The following is a 27,091-nucleotide window of genomic DNA, read 5'->3' on the forward strand; positions in this document are numbered from 1 at the left end:
TGTGTCACAAATAAACGGGTCAACGCCTGGGCAATTGCTCGGGTGGTGGTTGTGAGTAGGAGGGCCACATCGATCCATTTGGAGAATGAATCCATGACCACCAGGAAGGTCTTGCCGTGGAACGGCCCGGCCAAGTCAATGTGCAACCGCGACCATGGTGCGTTGGCACTCTCCCATTTGGTTGGGGTGGTGATTGGTGGTGCTGGCCTGGACTCTTGACAGGGGCGGCAGGAGCTTACCCATTTCGTGATCTCGTCGTCCATACCCGGCCACCAGACGTAACTCCGAGCCAACGCTTTCATCCGGACGATGCCGGGGTGCCCCTCGTGTAACGCCTTCAGGACGGGTGTGCGCAGCGGTTTTGGAATGACAACTCTGGTCCCCCACAACAGGCAGCCCTGTAAACTGGAAAGTTCTTGCTGGCGGGTTTTAAATGGTGAGAATTCAGTTGAGAGATTACTGCCCGGCCACCCCCTCCGTACCCAGTCCAGGACCTGGGCGATAAGTTTGTCTTTTTTGGAGTGGAGGGCGATGTCGCCAGCGGTGACTGGGATGTTGAACTCACTGGCATCGAAAATGGCATGGACCGGGGCCGGGTCCTCCACGGGTGCTGGCAACGGGCAGCGGCTGAGGGCGTCGGCATGGCTAAGATTTTTTCCTGGGCGGTGGACCAGTTTGTACGAGTAAGCCGCCAGGAATAAGGTCCACCTAGTCATTCTGGGAGATAAGACTTGCGGTGTTTGTTTTTCTCCTGAGAGGAGTCCCAACAGTGGTTTGTGATCTGTGACAAGTTCGAAGTTGTGACCGAAAAGGAATTCATGGAATTTTTTGACCGCAGCAACGGCGGCTAGGGCCTCTTTGTCAATTTGGCTATAATTGCGCTCGGTTGTTGACAAGGTTCTAGAAAAGAATGCGATTGGCGCTTCGGAGCCATTGGGAAGTCTGTGGCTTAAGACAGCTCCAATCCCGAAAGGTGAGGCATCTGCGGCCAAGACTAGTGGAAGGCGCTGGTCGAATTGTATTAGGACAGCGTCCGAAGTGAGTAGCGATTTTACTGCCTTAAAGGCGTATTCCTCTTTGGGTCCCCAATGCCAAGGAGTGGTTTTGTCTAGAAGTCTATGCAACGGTTCCGCTACTGACGCTTTGTGGGGCAGGAACGACGCATAGAAGTTTAGCAAACCCAGGAAAGCTTGTAGTTCTGACTTGGAAGAAGGAGTGGGTGCCTCGTGAATGGCTTTGACTTTAGACTCTACCGGGTGGATGCCAGAGGCGTCTATTTTATATCCAAGAAAGTCCACCTGCCTAGTGGCGATGGCACACTTCTCCCTCTTTAGTTTGAGGCCATGCTGCCTGAACCTGTCCAATACCGCTCTGACTCTGAGGAAAAGTTGGGGTCTGTCCCTGGCTGAAACCAAAATGTCATCAAAGTACGGAACTACGCCAGGGAGGCCTTGCAGTATCCGTTCCATTAATGACTGGAAGATACCAGGGGCGACGCTAACGCCAAATTGGAGACGTTTGCATCGAAAAGCCCCTCTGTGGGTGACAATAGTTTGCAATTCGGCCGTTTGGTTATCCACAGGAAATTGCTGATAAGCCTGTGACATATCCAATTTGGCGAATATGGTTCCCGGCTCGAATGTGTGAAGTAAGTGTTGGATTACTGGGACTGGGTACGCACTAGTCTGTAGATAGCGGTTAATTGTGGTCTTATAGTCAGAACACATTCTTATACTGCCATCTTTTTTTAGGGGTGTGACAATCGGGGTCTCCCATTTAGCAAAATCTGTGGGCTCGATCACCCCTTGTTTAAGCAATTTGTCCAGTTCTGCATCCAGTTTAGAGCGCAGAGCAAATGGTACTCTACGCGGTTTTAAACGGACGGGAACCGCTTGGGGGTCCACCGAAAAGGAAATGGGCGTACCGTTATAACAACCCAATTCATTGCTGAATACGTCAGCATAGTCTGAAAAGAGCGAGTCGATATCGGAAGGTGAGACAGCATGTACTCCCGTTAAGCTAAGGCCGAGATAGGGGAACCAATCCAACCCCAAAAGGCTAGGGAGGGCACCATCTACCACCACTAAAGGCAGATGGCCTTTAAAGGATTTGAATTTAACGAGGAACTTGCCTGTTCCGAGTACCGGAATATTCTTCCCTTGATAATCTCTCAAAGTGAGGCGACTCTTCTGGAGTTGCTTCCTGGACAGGCTGGGTCGTATTTTCTTAAGTGTGCTCCATGAGATGATCGAGAGCGCTGACCCGGTATCGACTTCCATAAGGCAGGGTTTACCTTCTAAATGAATAGAGAGTGTTATTTTGTTAGGTGTCAGAAAAGTGTGGTTAGCTTGGTAGCACGTATAACAATTTTCTACTTGCCTGGGTGGCCCCGGAGGGGGGTAATAGGATGATGGCTTTTGTGGAGCCGCGTGCGTTGCCTGGCAGGCCCTGGGATGTGGCCCTTCTTGTCGCAATTGTTGCAGGTGGCGTTCCTGAACCTGCAAGTCGTTCTGGCATGGGACCCCCCGCAGGAGAGGCACAACAGGATGTGTTTAGGCGCGTTGCCGTTTTTTGGCCTAGCTCCTACCTGCGGCTGCTTGAAGGGTTTGAGGCGATGGACTTCCACGTGTTCGGTGGGGTCTTCTTTGCTCACTGCTTCCTCGGAATGAACAGTGACCGGACTGGGTTTAGCTGCGCTCCCTTGTATTTCAGCGGCCGACTGGGTCGCTAGTTCGGCGGCCAAGGCTTCTTCAATCGCCTGGGTGAGGTTGAGATCCTTTCTGGCCAGCAAGCGCCTCTGTAATCTTACATCTCTGACTCCGCAGACAAGTTGGTCAAGGAGCATGTCGTCTAGGTAATTTTTAAATTCGCAGTGGAGAGCTGCGGTTCTCAGGGCGGCCAAATACTGATTGATAGATTCCCCATCTGCTTGCTTCCTCATACGAAAGGCAAAGCGTCTCGCTATCTGTGATGGCTTTGGGGAGTAATGGTTGGAGAGTGTCTCCAACAGCTCGGACCAAGGGACGCTCTTTAATTCTCTTGGGGCGAATAGCGCTGTGGCGGTATCGAATACTGCAGCCCCGCAGTAACTCAGGAAGTACGACTTTTTCCTGTTCTCTGTAGCATCGGCCAGACCGATGGCATCAATGTAGTGATTGAAGCGGTTTCTGTAAGAGTCCCACTTGTCTTCATCTGGCTTAAATGGCGGAAACGCCGGATTTGAATTCATATTGGGTGTTCAGTCTGTTGGTAGACTGACCAATCTCTCTGGGAATACAAGGCCCTGATAAGGGTGGCAGCTGCAGCTCGCAGCGCTGCTTCAGCTCTTGGAGGATCTCTCTGGGTTACACGCTCTGAGTGACTATGGCGGCTATTGCTGTAGCGTCGTAACTGACTTCCGTTTGAATTTCGCGCCCTTACAAGGGCGTAGGCGGCTGTGAGCGCAGCGCCGAAAGCTTCGCTAACAAGCAGAATCCGAACAGCAGCGGTTGGATTCTGTGCTCAGTGCTGGGCGGCTGAGGTTCTCAGTGCCCTACTTCTCTCACGTAGCTTTTTTGAATCGAGCGGCTACATGCTCCACTTTCACTTCCGCAGTCGACAACTGACCGAGCTCTCAAACGGCGCGGCTACGGTTCAGCGTCTTGGTGTGTGATTCAGCTCTTTTGGTATTTGCTGCTGGTTGGCCAGATCCCATCCTCGTCGCCAATGTTGTAACTCGGAACAAAGGGGAGGCCACACCAGAGCATCTCAATAACACACTTTATTCAGGGAATAAAGGGGGCTGTCGCGTCTGTAGGCTAACAACAGACCTTCCAGCGAACAGCGACTGGCTCGACCTAGCAGCCGGCTTTTATAGCCGGCTGTCGAAGGGAGCCAGCCAATGGGGGCTGCATACGCCCCCGCAGCATGAGCGGACCTGATGGGGAACTTGTGTCAGTCCCGGGGACATAACACTTATGTGGTTTGTGCAATATGGACTTTGTATTTCTAAAAGGGTTTGGGTGATTCCTATTGTGGCGAAATGACTTCCGTCCTGTGCCAGGCCTTGAGTGTGAGGGCTGCCTATTCTGATTCTCCTCTTTTGTTAGCTGCCAAATCTGGCCATGGGGAGATTTTGAAGAATCCTGTCCTGTACGGTCCTCTAGCGCAGGAGTCTCCAACCTTGGCAACTTTAAGACTTGTGGACTTCAACTCCCAGAATTCCTCGGTAAGGTTGGAGACCCCTGTTCTAGCAATCTGTTTGCCTACTTGTGAATAGAGCCAAAAAGTCTTTCTATAGGCTCATTATCTTTAAAGGCCATTTGATGAAGAGGGGTAGCATCTAACGTGCAGATGCACTGATCTAATAGTTTTGTAAAGCATTTTTTCAGCTGGATGGGGACACTACTGGACAGCAGTATATGCAAAAAGAGAACTGTTTTCTGGTTAAAAAGTTTCCTTTAGGCAGCTGGCTGGAATGTGGAATGAACCTCAGGCAGGTTTCTTTGTTAGCAGATTGATTTTTCTTGCTTTTCTGGGAGCCTTTTCTTATGATTAATATTTTATTTGAGAAATAAAAGGAAGAAGGGTCAATTCTTTCCCACACCTGTCCAAGCTGAAGAAGCTTCTTGGATGAGAGTGAAACATCCTCAAAGAAAAACCAGATAGTTCAGTTGCCTTTTGAAAAAAAAAAAGCACCTTTGGGACTCATCTAAGTCAGGGTTTTTCTTTCTTAGGATTTGAACGAATGCAGAGCAGACAGCTTTATATCTAAAGACCATTTGATGAAGAGGGGTAGCATCTAACGTGCAGATGCACTGATCTAATAGTTTTGTAAAGCATTTTTTCAGCTGGATGGGGACACTACTGGACAGCAGTATATGCAAAAAGGTTTTAAATGTCTTGGTGGATCACAAGCTGGACAGTTGTGATGCAGCTGCAAAGTCAAAAAAACAACCAAGCCATAAATGCAATCCAAGGCTGCATTAACAGAAGCATAATATCAGGATCAAGTGAGGGTGCGATTGCTCTGAATGCGGGCTGTGTTGGTCAGACTGCAGTTGTCAGTTGTGCTCTGAGAACAATTGAGCAAGCAAGAGGGATGGAAGACTTAAGAGGAAGAATTAGACATGCTGGGGTGGACCACAAGGAGATGTAGTTGTGGTGGTTATGTTTCTGAGGAACTATGCCCCAGAAGACAAGGCAGTTTAGTTGTTCCAGGACACAAAACATTGCATTTAAATCATAACAAACTGGGTTTTTGGTTAGAGTTTGGAGCTTCCAGTGAAGACATGGCCAGCACCTGACACAGCCTGAGAATCTCCTCTCTCTGGACTGTCATTTTCCCAACTCAACAACAGAAGGAACAGGCTTTCTTTTGTTTATTTGACTCTCAGGGTTAGGGAGAGTTCCAGAATCATCCCTCAAGACCTCCGATAACAGCAACAGCCTGAAAGCAGTTTTAGAAGCCCTGTCAGCCTTCAAGATTTTCTCCCTTTGCTTTGCATCTTTTGGCTGTCATAAGTAACGGGGGAGGAGGGGGAAAACTATGGGAAGTGAACTGGAGGTGTTACAAACCAGAACTGTATAAACTGTATAAACATTCTTGCTTAGGTTTCTATTCCTTGCTTAGCTTTCTCTTCTATGCTATGTGCAGCTGCAAACCTTTATCAAACTATGCCAAGATCAACGGACAGAAGCCTCATCACCACCTGAAGATGTCCACAACTTTTAATTGGAAGAACCATTTGAACTATTGGGGGTGGGAACATTGCCATCACTTCGTATATGTGATTTACGTGCCTATTTTCTCAGATTCAGAATTCTTTTGTTGCTACCACTTGATTTCCAGTAAAAGATTTCGTTTCTCTGATTAACGGAGTATAAGTATTTCTTTCTTGGATTTTGAATGGAGCACCAGCTGAAACCCTGCTTCAAAATAGCTGGTGAGCTGAAACGGGTTTGACCTGAAACCACGTTGTTGGATAAAAAAAGCCATTTTGGAATTTATTTTTCAAACGGGTAATAAGCTGTACCCTTCATTTCTTAATCAATTCATGAGACTATTATCTCTACTAGCTAAGTAGAGATAGTTACAGCCTATCATTCCTTTTTGAAGATCTGAATGGCATTTTTGAGACCTCTTTATGACAAGGAAGAGGGTTGTTGGAAGGTAGCTAAAATAGGGAAGCATATTTTTTTTATTTTGAAATATAAGGATAAAAGTTGTGGTCTTAATTTGCTACTTTTAAAATAATCTCTAGGCCTGTATTGTGTTCTTGTGATGGTTGAAATTTCCCAATTTTCATGAACTCTGGCTAGAAAAAGGAAATAAACAAACAAGCAAACATTTTTGTCTACTTGAGGGAGCTACAAAGATGTTTAAGCTGAGCTGGAGTCTGTTATCACAGAAATGTTTGAAAAGTCCACACAAAAAATCATTTATACCATAAATCGGTTAGGGTCCAAAAATACAAATTATACAGACGATATTAAAGAACAAGAGACACAATCAAGTGTAGAAAATTATCAATCCGCTGTGTCAACTCTACAAATGCTGGGCAATACTAATGATTTAATTGTACCTTTGGAATATCAATCTGACCCTAGATTACAGATTAACAGAGTTGGAAGGGACCTTGTAAGTCATCTAGTCCAACCCACCACCCAAGCAGGAGACCCTACACCATTTCTGATAAATGGTACTCCAGTCTCTTCATGAAAGCCTTTAGTGATGATGAAACTCCCACAATTTCTGAAGGCAACTTCTGTTCCATTGATAGATTGCTCTGACAGAAAACATCTCATTTCCAGGTTAAATCTCTCCTTGTTCAGTTTCCATCCATTGTTCCTTGTCTGGCCTACAGGTACGTTGGAAAATAGCTTGACCCCCTCCTCTCTGTGGCAGCACCTCAAATATTGGAAGACTGCTTTTATTATGATGATGGTTTGAATATAATCCTCCCAGTCCAACTGAAACAAGCATGCCAAGTAAATTCACAACTCTTAAAGGTCAAGTTTGGAACTTTTTCCTCATGGATATTAACAAGGCCAAGAATTCTTTTGAGGAAAAAAAGATATGATAGACATCTTAGAGAAGGGAATTCTATTCTATGAGGATTTGCTCCAAGTTAATCTACAACATCTAACAGAACAACCTTGGGACATTTTTTCATGGATATAAATAAGGTTGAAAATTTCTTGAAGAAAAGAGACTTGACAGACACTTCCGAGAAGAAAAAGATTTCATTCTATGAAGACAAGCTGGAGGGAGTAACTTAAATTTAATGACAATTAGGACAGATTTTTCGGAGTTTGATATATGTATTGAAAGAAAATTTTCAGGTAGTTTTGTATGTATAAAATGAGTTTGTAAACGCATGTCTTCTGTCTTTTTAAGTAATTCTGAATAATTCCCAAAGTTTGTAAAGTATTATTGATTAAATTTGAAAACAAGAGAAGAAAAATATTTACTCTATGAGGATGAGCTCGAGGGAGAGATTTGAATTCATGAGCTAATTGAAGTTAATTGACTTATATTGGTGTGATATCTATAATTGAATGAAAGCTCTAATATAGTTTTGTGTTTTGGGTTCTGGGGTTAAAATGAAGGGTTCCCGCCCCCTTATATATAATATTTGAGTATTTTTAAAAGTTAGTAAAATATCCAAACTAGAAAAAGTGTTTTCTCCCTTTAAGAAAAATGAAACAATATAGAGAATTCTCTTAATATGAATTATGATAAAGATTAATGAGTTAACAGAAGCAATATATTATTCCCCAGACCAAAGAGAAGCAGAGATGGTCAAATTGATTATTTTATCCAAAGAAGAGAATATATCTAATCTTGTTTCTATTTTGAAATTGCTTCTGGATTTGGTGTTTGCAATGAAAAAAAAATGAAACTTTGATTTTATTTTTGCCAATTAGATAGGTTTATGGCTTGTGCACACTGTTGTGTAAAAGTAAAAAGTTTGAGGCTGTAATGTTATCTTTTACTGTGCTAAAGAGAGTCGGAAGTTGGTGCCTTTTTCTTTCCTTTTCTTTACACCATGTTTTTTTTCCTTTTCCCTCCCCCTCTTCCTACTTTTCTATTACTTTTTAAATTTCTATTTGGATTTTATATTTTGATAAACCAGTAAAAATGTTTCCAAAAATAAATAAATAAACAGAAAGACTTCAAGAAAATTCCAAATAATTATTACGAATAAGAGCTGTCCAGAGTCAGGAGAGCCATCTGTCAGGGACATTTTAGCAATTCCTGCTCTGGGCAGGACAAGGGACTGGATCTTCTCCAAGATCCACCCCAACTCTTACTTTTGAAGAATCTGCCACATGTCTCCTCAGACCTTCTGTGTGGCACCACAGGGTGGAGGGAGATATATGCTCTCTAAATAACCCACCACCTGCTCTGAGGGGAAGGAGGCCCAATTCCAGAAATTCTTTGGAAATCCTGGATTATAAGCCACTCAGAATCATTGAGTGAGATAGAAATCAGTTGATCAATCAAATAACTCCCAATTCCTCACCAGAGGCCTTGTGGATCAAGAGACATCCCTTTCTCTCTGGGGGACACAGTTCCATCTTAGACCCAGCACTCTTCAACATCCTCATAAATGGTCTTAACCAGCAGCTAGAAGAGGAACTCATCAAATTTGTAGATGACCCAAGTTGGAGGGAATTGCTAACACTTGACAGACTTGAACACAGGGCCCTAGCTAATAAAATGAAATTCAATGTAGATGAAAGTAAAGTTCTACACTCAGGCAAGAAAAACCAAAAGGACAGATACAGGCTGGGTGAAACCAGGCTTAATAGTAGTAACTATGAGAGGTATCTTGGAGTCTTAATGGACAATCAGCTAAATAAGAGCCAGCAGAGTGCAGCAGCAGCTCCAAAAGCCAAAGCAATCCTAAGCTGCATTAACAGAGAGAGACAATCAAGATCAAGGGAGGTACTAATACCACTCTATAAAGCCTTAGTAAGGGCCACACCTAGAGTACTGCATCCAGTTTCCTCACCACATTATAAAAACATGCTGAGACTCTAGAAAGAGTGCAGAGAAGAGCAATCAGGATGATGAGGGGACTGGAGGCTCAAACAGATGACAAACGGTTACAGGAACTGATCTTAGCTAGTCTGGTGAAGAGAAGAACCAGGGGAGACAGGAGAGTAGCCTTCCGATATTTGAGGGGCTGTCCCAGAGAGGAAGGGTCAAGCTAGTTTCTAAAGCACCCAAAGGCCAGACAAGGAATAATGGATGGAAACTGATCAAGGAGAGATTCAACCTGGAAATAAGGAGAAATGACAGTGAGACCAATCAGCAATGGAATAGAAGTTGCCTTCGGAAGTTGTGTGAGCTCCATCACTGGAAGCTTTCAAGAAGAGACTGGACTGCCATCTGTCAGAAATGGTGTAGGGTCTCCTGCTTGAGTGGGGGGTTGAACTAGATGACCTAAAAGGTCCCTTCCAATTCTGTTAATTTGTAGAGTGGTATTAGTACCTCACTTGATCTTGATGGTATCCCTCTGTTAATGTAATTTAGGATTGCATTGGCTTTTTTGGCTGCCGCCATACACAGCTGGCTCACATTTAATTTTTTTGTCCACTAAGGCTCCAAGATCCCGCTCAGTTACTGCTATTAAGCCTGGTTTCACTCAATCTATATGTGTACTTTTGGTTTTTCTTGCCTTCTTTTCTCTACATTGAAATTCATTTTTTTAGATAGGGCCCAGTGTTCACACCTGTCAAGGTCTGGATCTTGAGCTTATCATCCAGGGTGTTGGCTATTCCTGCCAGCTTAGATGATGAAGAGTCTGGAGGCTAAACCGTATAATGAATGATTGTGGGTACTGAGTATGTCTTGCCTAACAAAGAGAAGGACTAGGGATGACTTGATAACAGTCTTCCAATATTTGTCACAGAGAAGAGATTGATCTTTTTCTGCCTTCTGCACAGAGGTGGATTTGAAGTCGTACAGATGCAGATAGATAACTCAACAAGACATCCATAACAAATTACATTTATTGGTTCATCAGGTATCCTCATAACTCACGTTTGTGATGAAGTTCTTCTTTAATGACCAATCCTTTGTATACCTGCCTTGTAGTAAAAGATGGTTATCTCCTAACCCATTTCATAGTGAAAGAAAGAAGGTGCCATGAGTTAGAGAGTTCAGACAAAGAATGAGGAAAACTCTCCCAACCCATCAAGGATCAAACTAGTGACCAATCAGGATTACAGATGTGGCCACGTGACATGAACTACATTTCTCAGGATACCTTTAACTACATTTTCCATGATGCATTCCCTTAAGGGGACAGCTCATAATTCCTAAGTAACTATCCAATTCCCATAGACTGGCTGGGACAGAACAGAGCTACTTGCCAAAGCTCCTGAGGGCAGGACAAGAGGTAATGGATGGAAACTTATCGAGAGAACCAATCAGAAATTAGGAAGAAATTTCCTGACAATGAATCAGTGGAATGGCTTGCCTTCAGAACTTATGGGTATTCCATCACTGGAAATGGAAAAATTTACAACTCTCACTGATTGGAAGAATAGTCACAATTAAAATGAATATTTTACCAAAAATTCTATTTTTATTCCAAGTAATTCTGATAAAACTAGGTGGGTTTTTTTGAAGAGTTAATTAGAACAACAACAAAATTTATCTGGCAAGGAAATAAACCAAGAATCAAAACTGCTACAGGACACTAAAAATAAGGGAGGATTTGGGTTACCAATGCTCCATTCAAAATCCAAGAAAGAAACACTTAGACTCCATTAATTAGAGAAAAGGTATCTTTTTACTGGAAATCAAGGGGTAGCATCAAACAAATTCTGAATCTGAGGAATTGCGTGCGAAAACCACATATACAAAGTGATGGCAACGTTTCCACCCACGATAGTTCAAACTGTCTATCCAATTAATGTTGTATATAATGTCATGTGGGGCATCTTCAGGCGGTGATGCAGGCATCTCTCTGTTGACCTTGGCCTATTTTGATAAAGAGTTGTGCCTGCGCATAGCACAGCAAAGAAGCATTAAATAAGAAACTTTCCCCCCAACTTATACAGTTTATTCTCAAAGCCTCCAGCCCATTTCCCACACCCTCAAAGCCCAATTATTTCACCCCTCCCCCATTACTATGGCAGCCAAAAGATGCAAAGCAAAGAAATCTTGAAGGCTGACAACCAGACTGGGAGCTATATTATCAAGCTTCAGTGCTTACATGGCTAAAAGAGTTGTTAAACCTAAAGAATAAAAGGACGCTGCAATAGAGGGACATGACTTACAATTGGGATAACATGCATTTATATGGGATGGGAAATATAAAGCACACAGGTACTTCCAAAGACACCAGGTTAGAAACGTGCTGTTGTTAATATGGGGAAAAATTAAACAGAATCACTATATGAAAATACTGGTCTGGTTATCCACAATGGAAGCACTAATATACTCTAATATGTTCGATCTGGATAAAAAAGTAAGATAAAAAGATATATTAAATTAACAAGGGAAATTAAAAACGAAACAGGAACTAAAAAAAACAGGGAATTGACATGGACTAGTGGCCTTATATGCAAATAAAGATGAGATATAAGGATACAGATAAATATGGCTTCTATCGTGAACAATAAGAATTGGATAAGATATTGCAGGAAATGAATGAGAAACTGATAAAGAAGTACTACAACTACCTATTGAATTTCAAAATGGAACAAGAAAGGAAACTACGATAACATGGGCAAAAAGCTTTTGAGTATACTATAGAACTAGATAATTGGCAAAAACTGTGGGAAAGTTATTATAGATTAACAATGTCAGTATCATATAAAGAAAATATGTACAAAATGTTCTATGGATGGCATCTACCACCAGCAAGACTGGCAATAATATTTCAAAACATGTCACCAGAGTGTTGGAAATGCAAACAGGCACAGGGATCTTATTATCACACATGGTGGACCTGTCCATGGGTGAAAAAATATTGGGCAAAGATAAAAAAAGTGGTTAGAGGAGATGGTAACACAACAAATAGACCTAAAATCAGAACTGTTTTTTAAAAAAGTTTATTTTTTTTAAGACAAACATAAACAAACACAACATAAAAACATCAAACTATCTTCCATATATGTACATACAGTGTGTCGGTTGGTTTACAAATTGTTTTGTGCTTCCACTTCGTAGTCTTCAATTAGAATTACATTGTATATGTTCTCATATTGTCAATCAAATATTCCTAAATACATTAATATCATTATTAATCAATCATTTGACTATACTATTATTCATTCATGTTTTACGAAATAATCCATATTTTACTTAATTTATGTTATGACAATTCATATTTCCATCTCAAATCTATCCTATGATCATTTTGTAGATATAATTAAAAAAAACATCTTTATATTCATTATGTTCTAAAAATCTACATATTTCATTACCATTTTTATTGTCTAACCATTGATAGAATAGATCCCAAATTTGATAAAATTGTTTATCTTCTTGTTCTCTGATTTCAAATGTCAATCTACTCATTTCAGCACATTCCATTATTTTCTTAATTACTTCCTCCTATGTTGGTATTTTCTCATTTTTCCAGTTTTTAGCAAATATGATCCTAGCCGCTGTTAATACATTTACACATCCTGTTAGAGCTGAAATCTTGGATGAGAAGCTAAATGGCTTCAAAGAAAAAACAAGAAAGCCCAGTTGCCTCCTGAAAAAAACACCTTTGGTACACCCATGACCTGGATGATTGAGAATCTCTACAGACATTTGCTAAACAATGTTTGTTGTATCTGATGATCATATCATACCTGGCCATTGCTCTCTGCTCTGTTCGGTAAGGTGCTTAGCCTGCTTCTTACAGCTCTCAACTTCTCCCCTTTTTGAAGCCAAGAAGTCTGAAGCACAACCTGGACTCAGGTGAATCTACCTGTTGTTCTTTTGGATGCTTATATACGAGCAGGGGTGGGGCTGGCCATCTGAACAGACCACTTCCATGTAGGAAATTTCTGCACCAGAATTGAGACTGTCCGCCTGCTGCTACCTCACTCAGGCTTCAGGGGCAATTGGCAGGGCCATCTTAACAGCATTATGGGTCCCACGCAAAGCAGTGTACTGGGGAGACTGGGCTACGACAGCTACTCACAGGAATAAACCTGTAAATGGTCGATAACATTAGGCATATATTTATTTCTTTTTTAAAAAAAAAACCTTTATTGATTATAAAACTAAAATATCAAACAAACACATACACAACACACAGAAGAAGAAAAAAGAAATAGGAAAAAAGAAAATGATTAAAAACTAACAATTCTACTATCGACAGTCTATGGTTCCGTTTGTTATCAATATTGGTGATAAATTTACAAATACATCTTGTTGCGAATATGTAATTACTACCTCTTTTACATTTTACGTTGTTTACTAATATATTTTCGATTTTTGTTCTATCCAGTCATACCAACATTCCCAGTTTCTATAATATTCTGATGTTTCTTTTTCCTTAAGTGCTAAGGTTAACTTGTCCATCTGCACAGGCTGTTATCTTCTGAATAACCATTTCCTTTGTTGGAATATCTACTTGTTTCCAACACTGTGCAAAGGTTATTCTGGATGCAGTAAGAATATGCAGTATTATATATTTGACATTTTTAGAAATTTGTCTATTAAATACCCCCAATAGGAAGAATTCTTGTTTTAATTCAATTTGCTCCGCCGTTATTTCCTCTAACCATTTTTTTATTCTATGCCAGTATCTTTGGGCTTCAGTGCAGGACCACCACATATGAATGTTCCCTGTTTCTTTTTACATTTCCAGCAATTCAGATTCATATCTGAATTAGGAGACATTTTCGCTATTCTCGAGGGTGAGAGCTGCCATCTATAATAAACATTTTATAGGCATTTTCTTTATATGCTGCTGATCTTGTAATTTTATTATTCCTTGTCCAAACCTTTTCCCATTCTAATAATGTAATGCTACGTCTTATGTTTCTGCTCCAAGCTATCATGTTGCCTTTGACTACTTCCTCTTCTAATTCCATCTCTAATAATTATAAAATTTAGTTATATATTTTTTTATCTGGACCTAATAGAATTTTATCTAATTATTGTGCCTTAGTATAAATTCCAAAAATTTTCTTGTCCTGGCTATATCTATTTTGAATTTGCAAGTGAGCCCACCGGTCTACTTGTAGCCCTTGTTCTTGGAGATCTTGCCATGATTTTAAAGTTCCTTGCACATTAAGGAGGTCTTTGTATTTTATCATTTTATTAAGATCTAAGTTATTTGGATGTATCATCGCCTCCATCGTTGAGATCCAGATTGGGATTTTTGAATGTTTTTTAAAAAAAAATTGTTCCAATTAGCCAATAAGGAATCTCTAATTATATGTCTGTGGAAATACTTCTGCTTAATTTTCCCAGTGTCCCATAAAAATGTATGCCATCCCCTCTGTAAATCATGGCCTTCTAAAAATAAGATCCTTTTATTCGACAGATTTACCCACTCTTTCAACCAGAGTAAGGAGGCTGCACTATAGTATAATTCCCAATTTGGGAGTTCCATACCTCCCCTGCTCTTCGTATCTTTCACTGCCTTTAGGCTTATCCTCGGTTTTTTCCCTTGCCAGATAAATTTGGTGATTATCTTGTTAAGTTCCACAAAGTAATTTTTATGTATTTTTATTGGTATTGTTTGGAATAAATAAATAAATTTGGGCAGAATATTCATTTTTATAGTGGCAATCCTCCCTAATAAGGAGATTTGCAATTTAACCATCTCTAAATCTTTTTTGACTTGTTGTAATAATTATAATTATTTTCCATTAGAGTTTTGCATTGAACCATCAACCAAATTCCTAAGTATTTAACTTTTTTTACTATTTGTAACCCCATTATCCTTTCCAATTTTAGTTTTTGTTTTTCTGTTAAATTTTTAGTTATTAACTTCATTTTTTTCCCTATTAATTTTAAGTCCTGCAACTTCCCCAAATTGATCTAACTCTTTCAGTAATTCTTGACCTGTTTAAATTGGTTCCTCTATGAAAAATACCATATCATCTGCAAATGACTGGAGTTCATATTCTTTTTAAATTTTTAGTCTTTTTATTCCTGGGTTCTGTCTAATTCATGTAAGCAATGTTTCCAAAGATAATATGAAGAGCAGGGGGGATAATGGACATCCCTGCCTGACTCCTTTCTCTATTTTTATTGAGCGCATATATTCTCCATTAATTATAATATTCGCCTTTTGTGAATCATAAATTGTAGTCACAATGTTTTCAAATTTAGTGCCTAGATTCATATTGTAAATTTGTTGAATTAAGAATTGCCAATTTAAATTGTCGAAGGCGTTCTGTGCATCCAGGAATACAAGGGCTATTTGTTTTTCCGGATGGGCTTCATAGTATTCCAAAACATTTAATACTATTCTTAAATTGTTCCTAATTTGTCCATTAGGAAGAAATCCATTTTGATCTTTATGTATATATTCATTCAATATTTTTTTCAATCTATCTGCTATAATTGTGGTAAATATTTTATAATCAGTATTTAACAGGGAAGTTGGTCTATAATTTCGTATATGCTGTAAATCTGAATCTTCTTTCGGAATCAACAATATCAGTGTCTCCTTCCATGAATCCGGCATTCTTACTGCTAATAGGACCTCATTATATACTTCCACCATGAGAGGTCTTATTTGTTCTCCTATTTTTTTATAAAGTTCCCCTGGTATCCCATCGGGTCCTGGGGTTTTATTGTTCTTTTGGTTTTCTATTGCTGCTTTTAACTCAGGCCACGTAATATCTCTAATTAACATTTCCTTCATCTCTTCCTTGATTATTTTATCTTTAGTAATACCCAAAGTTTCTTATCATATCCTCATCTACCTCCTTCTTTTTATAAAGATCTTCAAAAAATTTACATGCAATTTCTTTTTTCTGTTCTATCCCTTGTTGGGCATCCCCGTTCTCATCTATTAACTGGTAGATCAATCTTTTTTCTTTTTCTTTTTTAAGTTTATAGGCCAACCACCTTCCTGGTTTATTGGCCTGTTCAAAAAATGGCCTGTCTGGCTGTATTTAACTTTGAAACCATCCTTCTTGTTCAATTAAATTTAATTTATGTTTAATTATCATCATCTGTTTTTTCAATTTGCAATCTTTTGGGGTGTTTTGCAACTGAATTTCTAATTCTTTGATTCTTTGTTCTAATTTATTTTGTTGGGCATATTTTTATTTCTTTTAGCAGTGTATGATATCGTTGTGCCTCTTATTATTGCCTTCATTGTATCCCAAATATTCTGTTTCGTAGTTGCCTCATTATTATTTTCTTTTAAAAAATAGTCTAATTCCTCATCAAGTTTATTCATAAATTCTTTCTCTTTAATTAACTGTGTATTTAAGGTCCACCTTTTCCTTGGTTTCTTCCTGCCTTTCCACACTATTGGAATCGGGTTGTGATCTGCCCATTCGTTTGGTAAAATTTCAATCTCTTTTAATTCATTTACTAATTCACCATTCATCCACACCATATCGATTCGTGTCCATGATTGGTGAGGGTTGGAGTAAAATGTAAATTGCTTTTTCTCAGGGTTTAATTTCCTCCACATGTCTATCAAATTTAGTTCAATCATCATTTCCTCACATGTTTTCGGTAGTTCTCTTTTTTTCTTCTCCCCACCCCCCCTATGATCTTTTTGGTGGTCCACAATAGCATTGAAATCCCCCAAGATGCAAATATTCCTTTTATCTAATTCCACTAATTTCCCATGTAATTGTTTAAAAAATTCCTTTTGGTTATCGTTAGGAGCATAGATTACCACTAGTAGAATTGGAATTGATTTAAACCAAATTTGTAACACCAGAATTCTTCCATTGGGGTCTATCCAAATTGGCTCTGCTTTCATATCGTCTTTCACATATACTGCTAACCCTTTCTTTTTCCTAAAATCTGCTGGTGATGTATACAAATTCCCTAGCTTGGGGCATTCTAGATATTTTTCTTCTTACTTCCTTATATGAGTTTCCTGTAAACATATATCTGCATTTTGTTTAATTAATTTGGTTAATATTCTTTTTATCCTAGAGTTTAGGCCATTTATGTTAATTGATAGTATTTTCTTTTCTTCATCCATCACCTAATTGACTCTTGCTCTTTGTCTTGTAGCTCCCCTGTCTCTCTTTGTGGCTGATTGTGCGTCTTTGGTTCTTCTTTCTTGATGTTGTTTATTTTTCGAATTCCTTCAAATCCCATCTCTATTTTTTTTGGTTGTCTTGCAAATTCATTTCTAACTCGTCTCTACTACTCGATTCTTTATGGCCTATCAATCGTTCGTAGAGTTCTTGGGCTTTTTCCACAGAGTCTACTTTTTCTTTCTTCCCAAGTGATTAGCATTCCCTCTGGGATTAGCCATCTAAATATGATACCTTTTTGGTTTAATTGGTTCACCAAGAATTTATAATCTCGCCTCTGCTCTCTCACTCTTCTTGGGATTTGTTCAAGCACCAAGATTACTTTTCCTTTGGATGTAATTGTTTCTTCTCTAGAAATTTTGTATATAATATCTCGAACTTTCCTTCTGGCAAATCTCACATGGACCTCTTTTGGATGTTTATGTCGTCTTGCATAATTTGTGCTCACTCTGTATACTTCATCTAACTCTTTCAGAATATCATCCTTATCTTTTTCCAATAGGTCTGCTAATATTCCTGCCATCACTTTTTCTAAGTCCTCTTCTTTAGATTCCATTATATTTTGGAATCTTAGATATGCTGCGGCCTTGTCCTTTTCCAAATATACCAAGGAGTCGTCCATTTCTTTACATTTCTTAATTGCTGACCAACCATTTCCAGCTTCTTTTCCATTTGTTCTGTTCTTTTCTCAACCTCCTTTATTGTTGATTCTCTACGTCGCGATGAGAATCGCCTTTTCCACACTGCGACTTGAGTCTCCCCACACTGGCACGCTTCTCTACAAGATGTATGCACCCCTAAGGGTCACTCCAACAGCAAGAGGAGATAGCATGAAACTCAGGACGAGCTTCAGCGCCTCCATTCGTCCATATCTTGCCACCAGAAGTCTCCAAGCATATATTTATTTCATTGGCACTTCCAACAAATATATAATAAATTATGTTGCTGTATTTATATGCTACAGGATGCATTGAAGGGTTAACAAACAGATTAGTATGGGGCCCCTATGCTTGTGGGGCCCATGGGCAAGTGCCCATCAGGCCCATGTGTTACGACAGCCCTGACAATTGGTGTCCTATTTCGGTATTTTTCTTTTGAGTAGTCTTTTAGGATCTGAATTTTTAGCGATGTTTTTATTATAAGGTATCTTAGATGCATGCCATACAAGATTTTATTCACAAATGCAGTAATTGCTGACACTAATAATATTTGCTTCTGGCCACACAGGAAATGTTACATATGAAATCTGAAAAAAAAAAAATTGCTCCTGAATTGCCACCATGGTTGCCATTGTCCCAAAGTTGATTTTTTTTCAAGAGGCAACCGACCCCTTCTGTTTTTTTCTTTGAAGATGTTTTGCTTCTCCATCTCTCCGAACAATGAAAGATTAGATGTAAGAGACCCAACAAATGTCTCCAGGTCAGAATAGCCCAGACAACTCCCCATGGGAGCTTTGGCCCTTCGCACCAGGGTTGGGCACGGACACCGATCCCCTTCCGCAGCTCGGCGCCCCTTCCCAGGAAAGAGGCAGCCCTGCTAGGAAGGAAGCCATGCCCAGCGGAGCAGCGGAGGATGCTGTGCGCACCTGTGCCTCCCCCGCACACCCTGCCTAGCGAGTGAGATGGTGAAGGTTAGCACAGTGCAATGCGCATTAGCATAGCCAGGCCTGCCTAACCTGCGCAGTACACCCAGCCAGCCCCCACCCGAAAAAGACACTGAATATGCAGAGCCAGGAGACCCATGCCAAGAGCTAAGCTGGCAGGCACAGAGGTGCCTTCCCACGCTCCGCCACCTGCCCAGCTTGCCAAGCCTTTGGGAAGTCCCAAAGGGGCTCTTTTTTTTTCAAGAGGCAACTGGACTTTCTGGGTTTTCTTTTGAAGATGTTTTGCTTCCCATCCCAGAAGCTTCTTCAGCTCTTCCTGGATGGTGGGGAAGGGAAGGATTGATACTCCTTGCAGACAGCTGGTCCTTTGCATCCTTTGAGAGGGTTGTTGAAGCACTGGATGTAATATAAATATATAATATATGAATGTATGATATCAAGCCTTCCCTTCCACTCCATCCTGTCACAGCTGAAGAAGCTTCTGGGATGAGAAACAAAGTCTTCAGAAGAGAAAACCAGAAAGTCCAGCTGCCTCTTAGGAAAAGCCCCTTTGGGACAACCAGGACCTGCAGGACAATCTCTACAGACTTTCATCCTTTGGGAATCACAATCGGCCGGGGGCAGCGAGAACGGGCCCACAAAAGAGGTAGCTTGGCCCTCTGCTCGGAGGCTCCGGGGGCAGGTGGTCACGCCATAGGGTGGGCCAGGGAAGGATGCCTCCCCTGCAGCCAATGCACCCGAGCAGCAGGTACGCTGGCATGCCTCACGAGCCCCGGAGTGCAAGAGCCGCCCGGCATGGCCGGGGCTTGTGCTGCTTCTGCTTAGCCAGCGACGGTCGGCAGGTGTCCAGCTCAGGGCTGGGGCGGCTGCGGAGGAAGTGGGGGAGGACGACCCGTGGCTGCTTTGAAGAGCCCAGTCTGCTCCAGATGCGCAGCCATTCCCCAAACCCTTCCGAACAGAGGCGCTGCAGGCAGTGATACAACGGAAGACACGCATCCCAGCTCATGGGGATTTTAAAAGTTGGGCACCTGATTGCAAAGGAAGGTAACTCCTGTGAATGTGCATGTCCTCTGGCCATGTGCAGAGTGACTCTCCCCTCACCCGGTCAATCTTCCCCGCCACCTCTCTGAAGTAATTCTGAGCAATCCAGAACCCCGAGCCTGATTGGGGGGAAGCCGATGTCAAATCTGCTTTGCAAGCCCCCCCCCCCCATTTCCCTTTGTTTCAGAACCAGTGGGCCACAGTGAAAACCTTCAAGGGCAAAGGGCTTCCATCGCCGAAGTTGTGGCAGAACTCCTTCCAGAAAAGAAACAGCATGTTGTGTTAATATTGTCTTGAGATTCTTGGCACCCTGACACCCTCCCCCTCAAAAGACCCCTGTGACCTAATCCAGTAGCTAACTCTGGAGTAGCTCCAAAGGCTGTTTCTGGAGTGGTTATTTCCACGCAATATTGACCTGCAGCCGTTCAAAGCGTAGAAGAAGTGTGGCTAAAAGAAGAGGCATCTGAGTAGGAGGAGGGCGACCCCCTCTCAGCTCACTCCCCAGCCCCCTCCTGGCATTTGAAGAGGAGCCTGATGGCTGGTGGAGGTTCTGACCTGGAGGGCATGTCTGCATCACCAATTATTGTTGTGGATACAAAGGCAGAAGAGGGGGAGGGGGGAGAGGAAGGACGCCACATCTACTCCTTTAAAATGGGGACTAGCTGCAGAGCTGATTTCCTGTCAGTAGCCCCTGGTCAGAGAGAACCAAGAATGTAGGTCCTGTGGCCTTTGGTGCATAAAATCCTTTTGAGCAGCTCATACCGGGCAGAAGGCACGTCATTCCAGGTGACTACAAAAGTTCTGCAAAGTGGAATGGAAGGCCCTGCAGCCACAGGGCTTTTCAAGGTGGAGAGCACACTGGACAGCTGCCAGCAAAGATTGGCAGGGCCTCATTTGGCATTTGAACTTTGTTGGGTATGTATGGACACTGATGCACTGGAGTCACTGACCTACCGGGTGACCATAATCACTGCTGCTGATGACTACCCTCCTTGTGGTAGGTGGGAGGATACCTAACTCCACTGAGAGCAGAGGTTAGGAGATAGGGGTTTATACCAAATGGAGGGGCGTGGTTTGAGGCTGGGGGTCTGTGCTTCTCTTCCTTCCCCCTCCCTGCCAAAGCCCCCCCCCCCATGTCCCTCCTTCAGCTGTGCCCTGCAGATCAGGTCAGCTGGGCTGAGAGAATCAATGAGCCCAAAGTGTCCCCAGTCCTAGCTACCACCCCAGCCATCAGGGAACCTTCCTCACAAACATTGAATGTATTTCTACCGACAAAGAAATAAAGATAAATATAAATTCAACGCAAGAAGTGTTTGTTGAGAAAGCCTCCTGCAAAGGCTCCTGGATTGGGGCTGAAAGGTAAAATCGAAAGAAAGTGACCAGGCTGCCCTGATAGACCAGTCTTACTGGGGGGAAAAATACTTCCTCACAAATGGAAATGTCATTCTTCCCTAACACTGCCATCTTGTGGGGACAATAGGAGTTGCACACAAACCCCAGCCAGAAAAGGTGCCCCATGAGGGTGTCAGGCTGAGCCCTCAAGACTCAGGGCTACCTCTAATCTTGTGTTGTGCAAACTGAGGAAGATGACGGGGTCCCGCAGCCCCACAAAGCAAAGGAATTAAGAACCAGCCATATAGCTCTGGACTTTGGCTGGTCTTGGCTGTACTCCCAGGTGAGCGGGGCAGCAAGTGGCAGGAGCTCTGTGCTATTGCATCCACTCAGCTTCTAGGACTGACCTGTAACCCTGTGAGAACCAGTTCGAGTCTGGCCCCAGATCCTTTCAGTTTTAGACTGGACTGGACTGGACAAATGGAATTACTTGGTCGGAAATAATCTCAGCATGTGTCTCAATTGACTTTTGGGCCCAGTGGATGTCCTTCTCCACCATACTGGGTGCTACTTAATGGGTAGGCGTGCAAGTGAGGTGCTCCGCTCCCCACTCCAGGCACAGCTCTGGGATCAACATACACAGTTCATTTACACCCAGCTACCTGGTTGCCCAAGAGCTGTGCGGGTTGGAGTTGCCAGGTTACTCACTGCCTTGATCAGGCTCATGGCTGATGGTTTGGCCTTGCACACCCTCGGGCTGAAAGGGACTGTGAAGGTCTTCTAGTCCGATTCTCTGCCCAAGGTAAGAATCTCATACCTTCCTGGACAAACAGTTGTCCAACCTTTCCTTGAAAACCTCCACCAATGGAGGGCCCACCACTCTGCTGACAAACTGTTCTGTCAGATTTCTTCATTTCCAGGCTGGATCTCCCTCTGGTGAGCTTCCATCCATTGCTTCTTGGCCAGATACTGTGGAAAACAAAAACTCTCTGTGGCAGCTTTTTAAATATCGGGAGATGGCTACCGTGTCTCTTCTAAGCCTTCTCTGTTAGGCTAAACTTACCCAGTTCCCTTAGCAGCTCATCACGCAATTTAGCCTCCCGGGCTTTGTAAAACATCCCCATACCTCCCTGACTCTGCCTGGGATTTTCCCAATGGCCAGTTTGCTGCTCCCAGCAATACAGATGACATTCACGTTGCTGAGAAAAGGATTGGCTCCTTCTTGGCTCTTTTCATCGACAAAAGAATGTTGAGTTTCAGCCCCAAGGTGGCCTGGAGGACAGACCGAGAGGACTCTGCTCACTTCGATCACTGGCCCAACGCCCTGGCTGAGGAATCCTCCTCTGCAGGGATCCTGGAGTCAACGTAAGATCTGCACGTACAAAACTAGGCATTTCCTAGACCTGTTGCTTGTTAAGGGGGTCGACCCTGAAGCCCTCTTGGGCTAGTCTCTCCTCCTGGATCTTTCCCTACTGTGATCCCAAAGTCCTCACACAATGACCAGCAGCTGACATGAATCTGTTGAAATGCCCTGCAGAGTTTGGGGTCTGGATGAACGTGAGCTTCATCAGCGAGAGTCCAATGCCCCCCTCCCCGGGCTGTGGCTGATCGAAATATTTATCTGGTGTGAGACCAACTCTGGGGAGGCGAGAGAAGGACCTACATTTTAATGATCTGGCATTAGAATTCAACTTTGTATCCATAAGCCAGAATGTGACTCTTGCTATAGGACTGCTTACCAAAAAGAAAAAAGGCGGACTCCCTTCACATAATGCTGGGTTGCTTGGAAAAGAGCTGGGATAGAAAGATTCCATGTAGAGTCTATAGACATTCTCAGTCATCCATGTCATAGTTGTCCCAAAAGGGCTTTTTCAAAAGCACCGTTCAGATTCCATGTGAAAGAACATCAAGGAATCTTTCACAAATCAACCACAGCTGAATGTTTAGTCTGTAGATTTGCCTGGAATAAGTAAACCATTCTGTAATATTCAAAAGTAATAACTTTTTCCACTCTATTATGCCTGTTACATTTTCTTTTCCTACTGGCAGCAATTGAGTGGCACTAGGTGTGTGCACCCCCTCAGTTCCCCAAAGAAATTCTGTATCAGCCTATAATCCCAACTCTGTTCTAATACAAGAAACCTGGGACAGGAATGCTGCAGACTCCTATAAGTAGGAGTATAGATTTTATTGGACTTACTTTGAGTTAATGTTAATAACTGGTTAAAATTGCAATTTCCTCTATTAGAAGCAGCTGCTGAAATCCAGCCACTTCCTTTTAGCCTTTCTCTATCCGAGCCTGCAGATCTAAAAGTGAAGATAGAAGGTGGTTTGCTGGCACCTCCATGTCGCTCTCAATTGGCTCCCCAGCCATTTTAAACAGGAAGCTGTGCAGTCCAGCCTTCCTCGCAGCCAAATAGTCATTCACATAATGGTCCCCCACGTGAGCAGCCAGCTGGGGCTCCACCTTGGCACTGTGGAGGGCTTCCAGAAAAATCCGCTGGTCTGGCTTGGCAAACCCCACTTCTTCCGAGGTTAAGACAAACTGAAAATATCTCTTGTAACCTCTGGTCAGAGTTGGAGATCACTGCCATGGGGATACCCTGTTGCTGGCACCATTGGAGAATCTCAATGGCCCCTGGGACCAGTTCCCAGATCTTTGGGCTGCTATAATCCTGGTAGAGTTTTTTGGCAATGGGCCAGAGAACACCACTGTCATGAATTCCGGCAAGCTGGAAGGTCTCCATGACAACCCCAAGCCACCACTGCTTGGAGCTGAGGCCCTGGCCTGAGCCATAGTTGGGGAAACGTTGGCTATGGGATGTATGAGCTTGGGAAAAGGAGTGATTGAGCACCTCAGCGGGTACCTGGAGGCCAAAGGCCTGGGCCTCGATGGAGTAACTCTGCCCCACGGAGACACGGAGCCGAAGCAGGGTATCCTTGATGTCCCAGGTCAAAAGACGAAGTCTCAGCATCACAGCTGCCTGCAGCACCAGAACAAAGAGGAAAGGGGGCCTCATGCTGCCGGTTTTCTCAGAGACTGAACATATCCTGCTCAGCAAAGGTTAGGACCATCCTGCAAGTTATTGTGGGTTGCAGCTCTCAATCAGGTAACAGAACAGAAACAGAATTGAAAGGGTCCTTGAAGGTCTTCTAGTCTAACTCCTGCTCAAGCAGGAGACCCTGGACCAGTTCAGACAAATGGCTGTACAGTCTCTTCTTGAAAACCACCAGTGATGGAGCATCCACAACCTCTGGAGGGAAGCCATTCCACTGGTTAGGTCACTAGGGCCAACTTTTTCACAAGCACCAAGGAAGCCCTTGTCCACAGGAACGGAAGGAGCCCATGTTCAGCCCAGGGATTTAGCTCAAAGGCATCCTGAATCTGGGCAAGCCAGAACTCCCCAGAAGGGCATGATTTCACTAAAGTTGGGCTACCTAGGCCATCCAGCATAGGGTGAAAAGACAAAGTTATACAGATTAACAGAGTTGGAAAGGACTTTCTAGATCATCTAGTCCAACCCCCCCCTCCCAAACAGGAGACCCTACACCATTTCTGACAGATGGGAGTCCAATCTCCTCTTGAAAGCCTCCACAACTTCCGAAGGCAACTTCTGTCCCATGGGTTGATTGTCCTCACTGTCAGAAAATTTCTCCTTATTTCCAGGTTGAATCTCTCCTTGATCAGTTTCCATCTATTATTCCTTGTCTGGCCTTCAGCTGCCCTGGAGAATAGCTTCACCCCCTCCTCCTCTCTGTGGCAGCCCCTCAAATATTGGAAGACTTCTCTCCTGTCTCCCCTGGTCCTTCTCTTCCCTAGACTAGCCAGGCCCAGTTCCTGCAAGGGTTCTTCGTATGGCCTCCAGTCACCCGCCTAATCATCCTGATTACTCTTCTCTGCCCTCTTTCTAGAGTCTGAACATCTTTTTATAGTGTGGTGACCCAAACTGGATGCAATACTCTAGGTGTGGCTTTACTAAGGAATTATAGAGTGGCCTTAATACCCCCCTTGATCTTGATTGTATCCCTGTTAATGCAATTTAGGAATGCATTCAGGTCTTTGGCTGCTGCTGCACACTGCTGGCTCCTATTTAGCTGGTTGTCCACTAAGACTCCAAGATCCCACTCAGAGTTACTGCTATTAAGCCAGGTTTCACCCAGTCTATATGTGTAGTTTTGTGTTGGTTTTTGGGGGGTGGGGGGTGTTAAGAATTTACTTTTCTCTAGGTCGAATTTCATTTTGTTACATCTCTCTTAGCTTGTTGAAATCAGCAGTCTTAAAGAGTCATATTTAACCCGTTGTCTAATTTTTAGGGCACAAGGGAGAAAGGCAGGTGGTTACACCCCCCACAAAAGGGGGAAAAAAAGGAATAGCACTTAGACACAACTTCATAGTGCTTTTTACAGCCCTCTATATCAGGGGTCTCTAACGTTGGCAACTTGTGGACTTCAACTCTCAGAGTTCATCAGCTTTGCTGGCTGAGGAATCCTGGGAGTTGAAGTCCACAAGTCTTAAAGCCGCCAAGTTTGGAGACTTCTGCTCTATATGAAAAAGAAACCACCTTAACCATTTTCCCAGCGGAGTCAAGGAGAAAAAGACTTCGAGTGATAAGCTCCCGGCCTTTCCCTTGGCAACAATCTAGCCAAGTCAGCAGCGAGAGGAAGCGGTTGTGCTTAAGACTCCAGGAAAGGGGGCGGTTTCTTCACAGGGCAGCTTCATAGAAACCTGGCCCTCCAAGCTGGCGGGTGGGGTGGGATTCAACGTCTAGGAAATGGGGAGTTCGGACCTCTTCACAATGGAAAGCCCCCCGAGACAAAGGAGCCCCCCCCACAATACAGCCTCTTCGCTAAGCCCTCCTCCCTCCCCCGCGCTTCTCCTCCGCGCAGGCAGACAGGAGCCCCTCCAGGGCCCACCCTACAAGGCCGCTCACCTGGCCTGTGCTGGTAGAACTTCCGCCCTCCAAAACCCAGAAGCCCGGAGGGAGCTTCCGCCCAGGAGCGCCAGCCTGGTGCACGCGCCTGCGCAGAGACCCATTTTGCGAAAACTGCCTCCCGTTCCTCCCTTCCTCCAGCCTGAAGAGACGAAACCCCGGCCCGGTGGACGCGCCTGCGCAGAGACCCATTTTGCGAAAATCGGCGGGAAGAGGAAAATCGGCGGGAGCACGCCTTCGCGCTTTCCGTTCTGGGCGGCTTCCCACAAGCCCTCCGCTGCCTCCCGTTCCTCCCTTCCTTCCTCCAGCCTGAAGAGACGAAACCCCGGGCCACACCTTTTGTAAATTGACGGTCCCGGAAAAGTTCCTAGCCAGCTCTGGCTGTTGAATTTGGACTGATCGTACATTGAAAGCATCCACGTGACCTTCGTTAACTATCATACAACATAGAGGGAGTGGAATGGTAACATATAGAATCAATTATAGGGATGGAAGGGACTTTGGAGGTCTTCTAGTCCAGACCCCTGCACAAGCAGGAGACCCTATATAGTTTTGGACAAATGCTTCTCCGGTCTCTTCTTAAAAACCTCCACTGATGCAGCACCCACAGATTCTGCGGGGAAGCTGTTCCACTGGTTAATTGTCCTGTTAGGAAGTTTCTCCTCAATTCCAGGTTGCTTCTCTCCTTGAGTAGCTTCTGTTGCTTCTTGTTCGGCCTTCTGGTGCTTTGGAGAAGAGATTGACCTTTGCTTCTTTGTGGCAGCCTCTCAAATACTGGAACGGTGCTATCTTGTCACCCCTGGATCTCCTTCTCACTAGACTAGATGTACCCAGTTGCATTGTGAAGATTGCAAATGCACCATGTAACTCTGGGATGCTGCAACTATCCTCAATGTGAGCCAGTTGCCAAGCCCCTGGATTGTGATCGTGTGACTGCAGGGACACCACAATGATTCGAGCCATGCTTTTTCTCTTAAGAGTTTGTAGCAGAAAT

At 43.4% G+C, this 27,091-nt stretch overlaps 1 protein-coding gene across 1 annotated transcript; it reads right to left on the reverse strand.

The window, feature by feature from the left end:
- Positions 1–23,335: 23,335 nt before the first annotated feature.
- On the reverse strand, positions 23,336–26,228 carry LOC113454382 (haloacid dehalogenase-like hydrolase domain-containing protein 3). Its single transcript, XM_087918827.1, is given in 3 exon segments — positions 23,336–23,727; positions 23,729–24,150; positions 26,098–26,228. Coding segments are annotated over 2 exon segments (696 nt in total). The 5' UTR covers positions 24,142–24,150; positions 26,098–26,228; the 3' UTR covers positions 23,336–23,444.
- Between the last annotated feature and the right edge of the window lie 863 nt (positions 26,229–27,091).

Source organism: Pseudonaja textilis, unplaced genomic scaffold (assembly GCF_049901715.1).
Source record: "Pseudonaja textilis isolate UNSWEBS1 unplaced genomic scaffold, rPseTex1.2 PTEXCTG66, whole genome shotgun sequence".
NCBI classification, from domain to species: domain Eukaryota; kingdom Metazoa; phylum Chordata; class Lepidosauria; order Squamata; family Elapidae; genus Pseudonaja; species Pseudonaja textilis.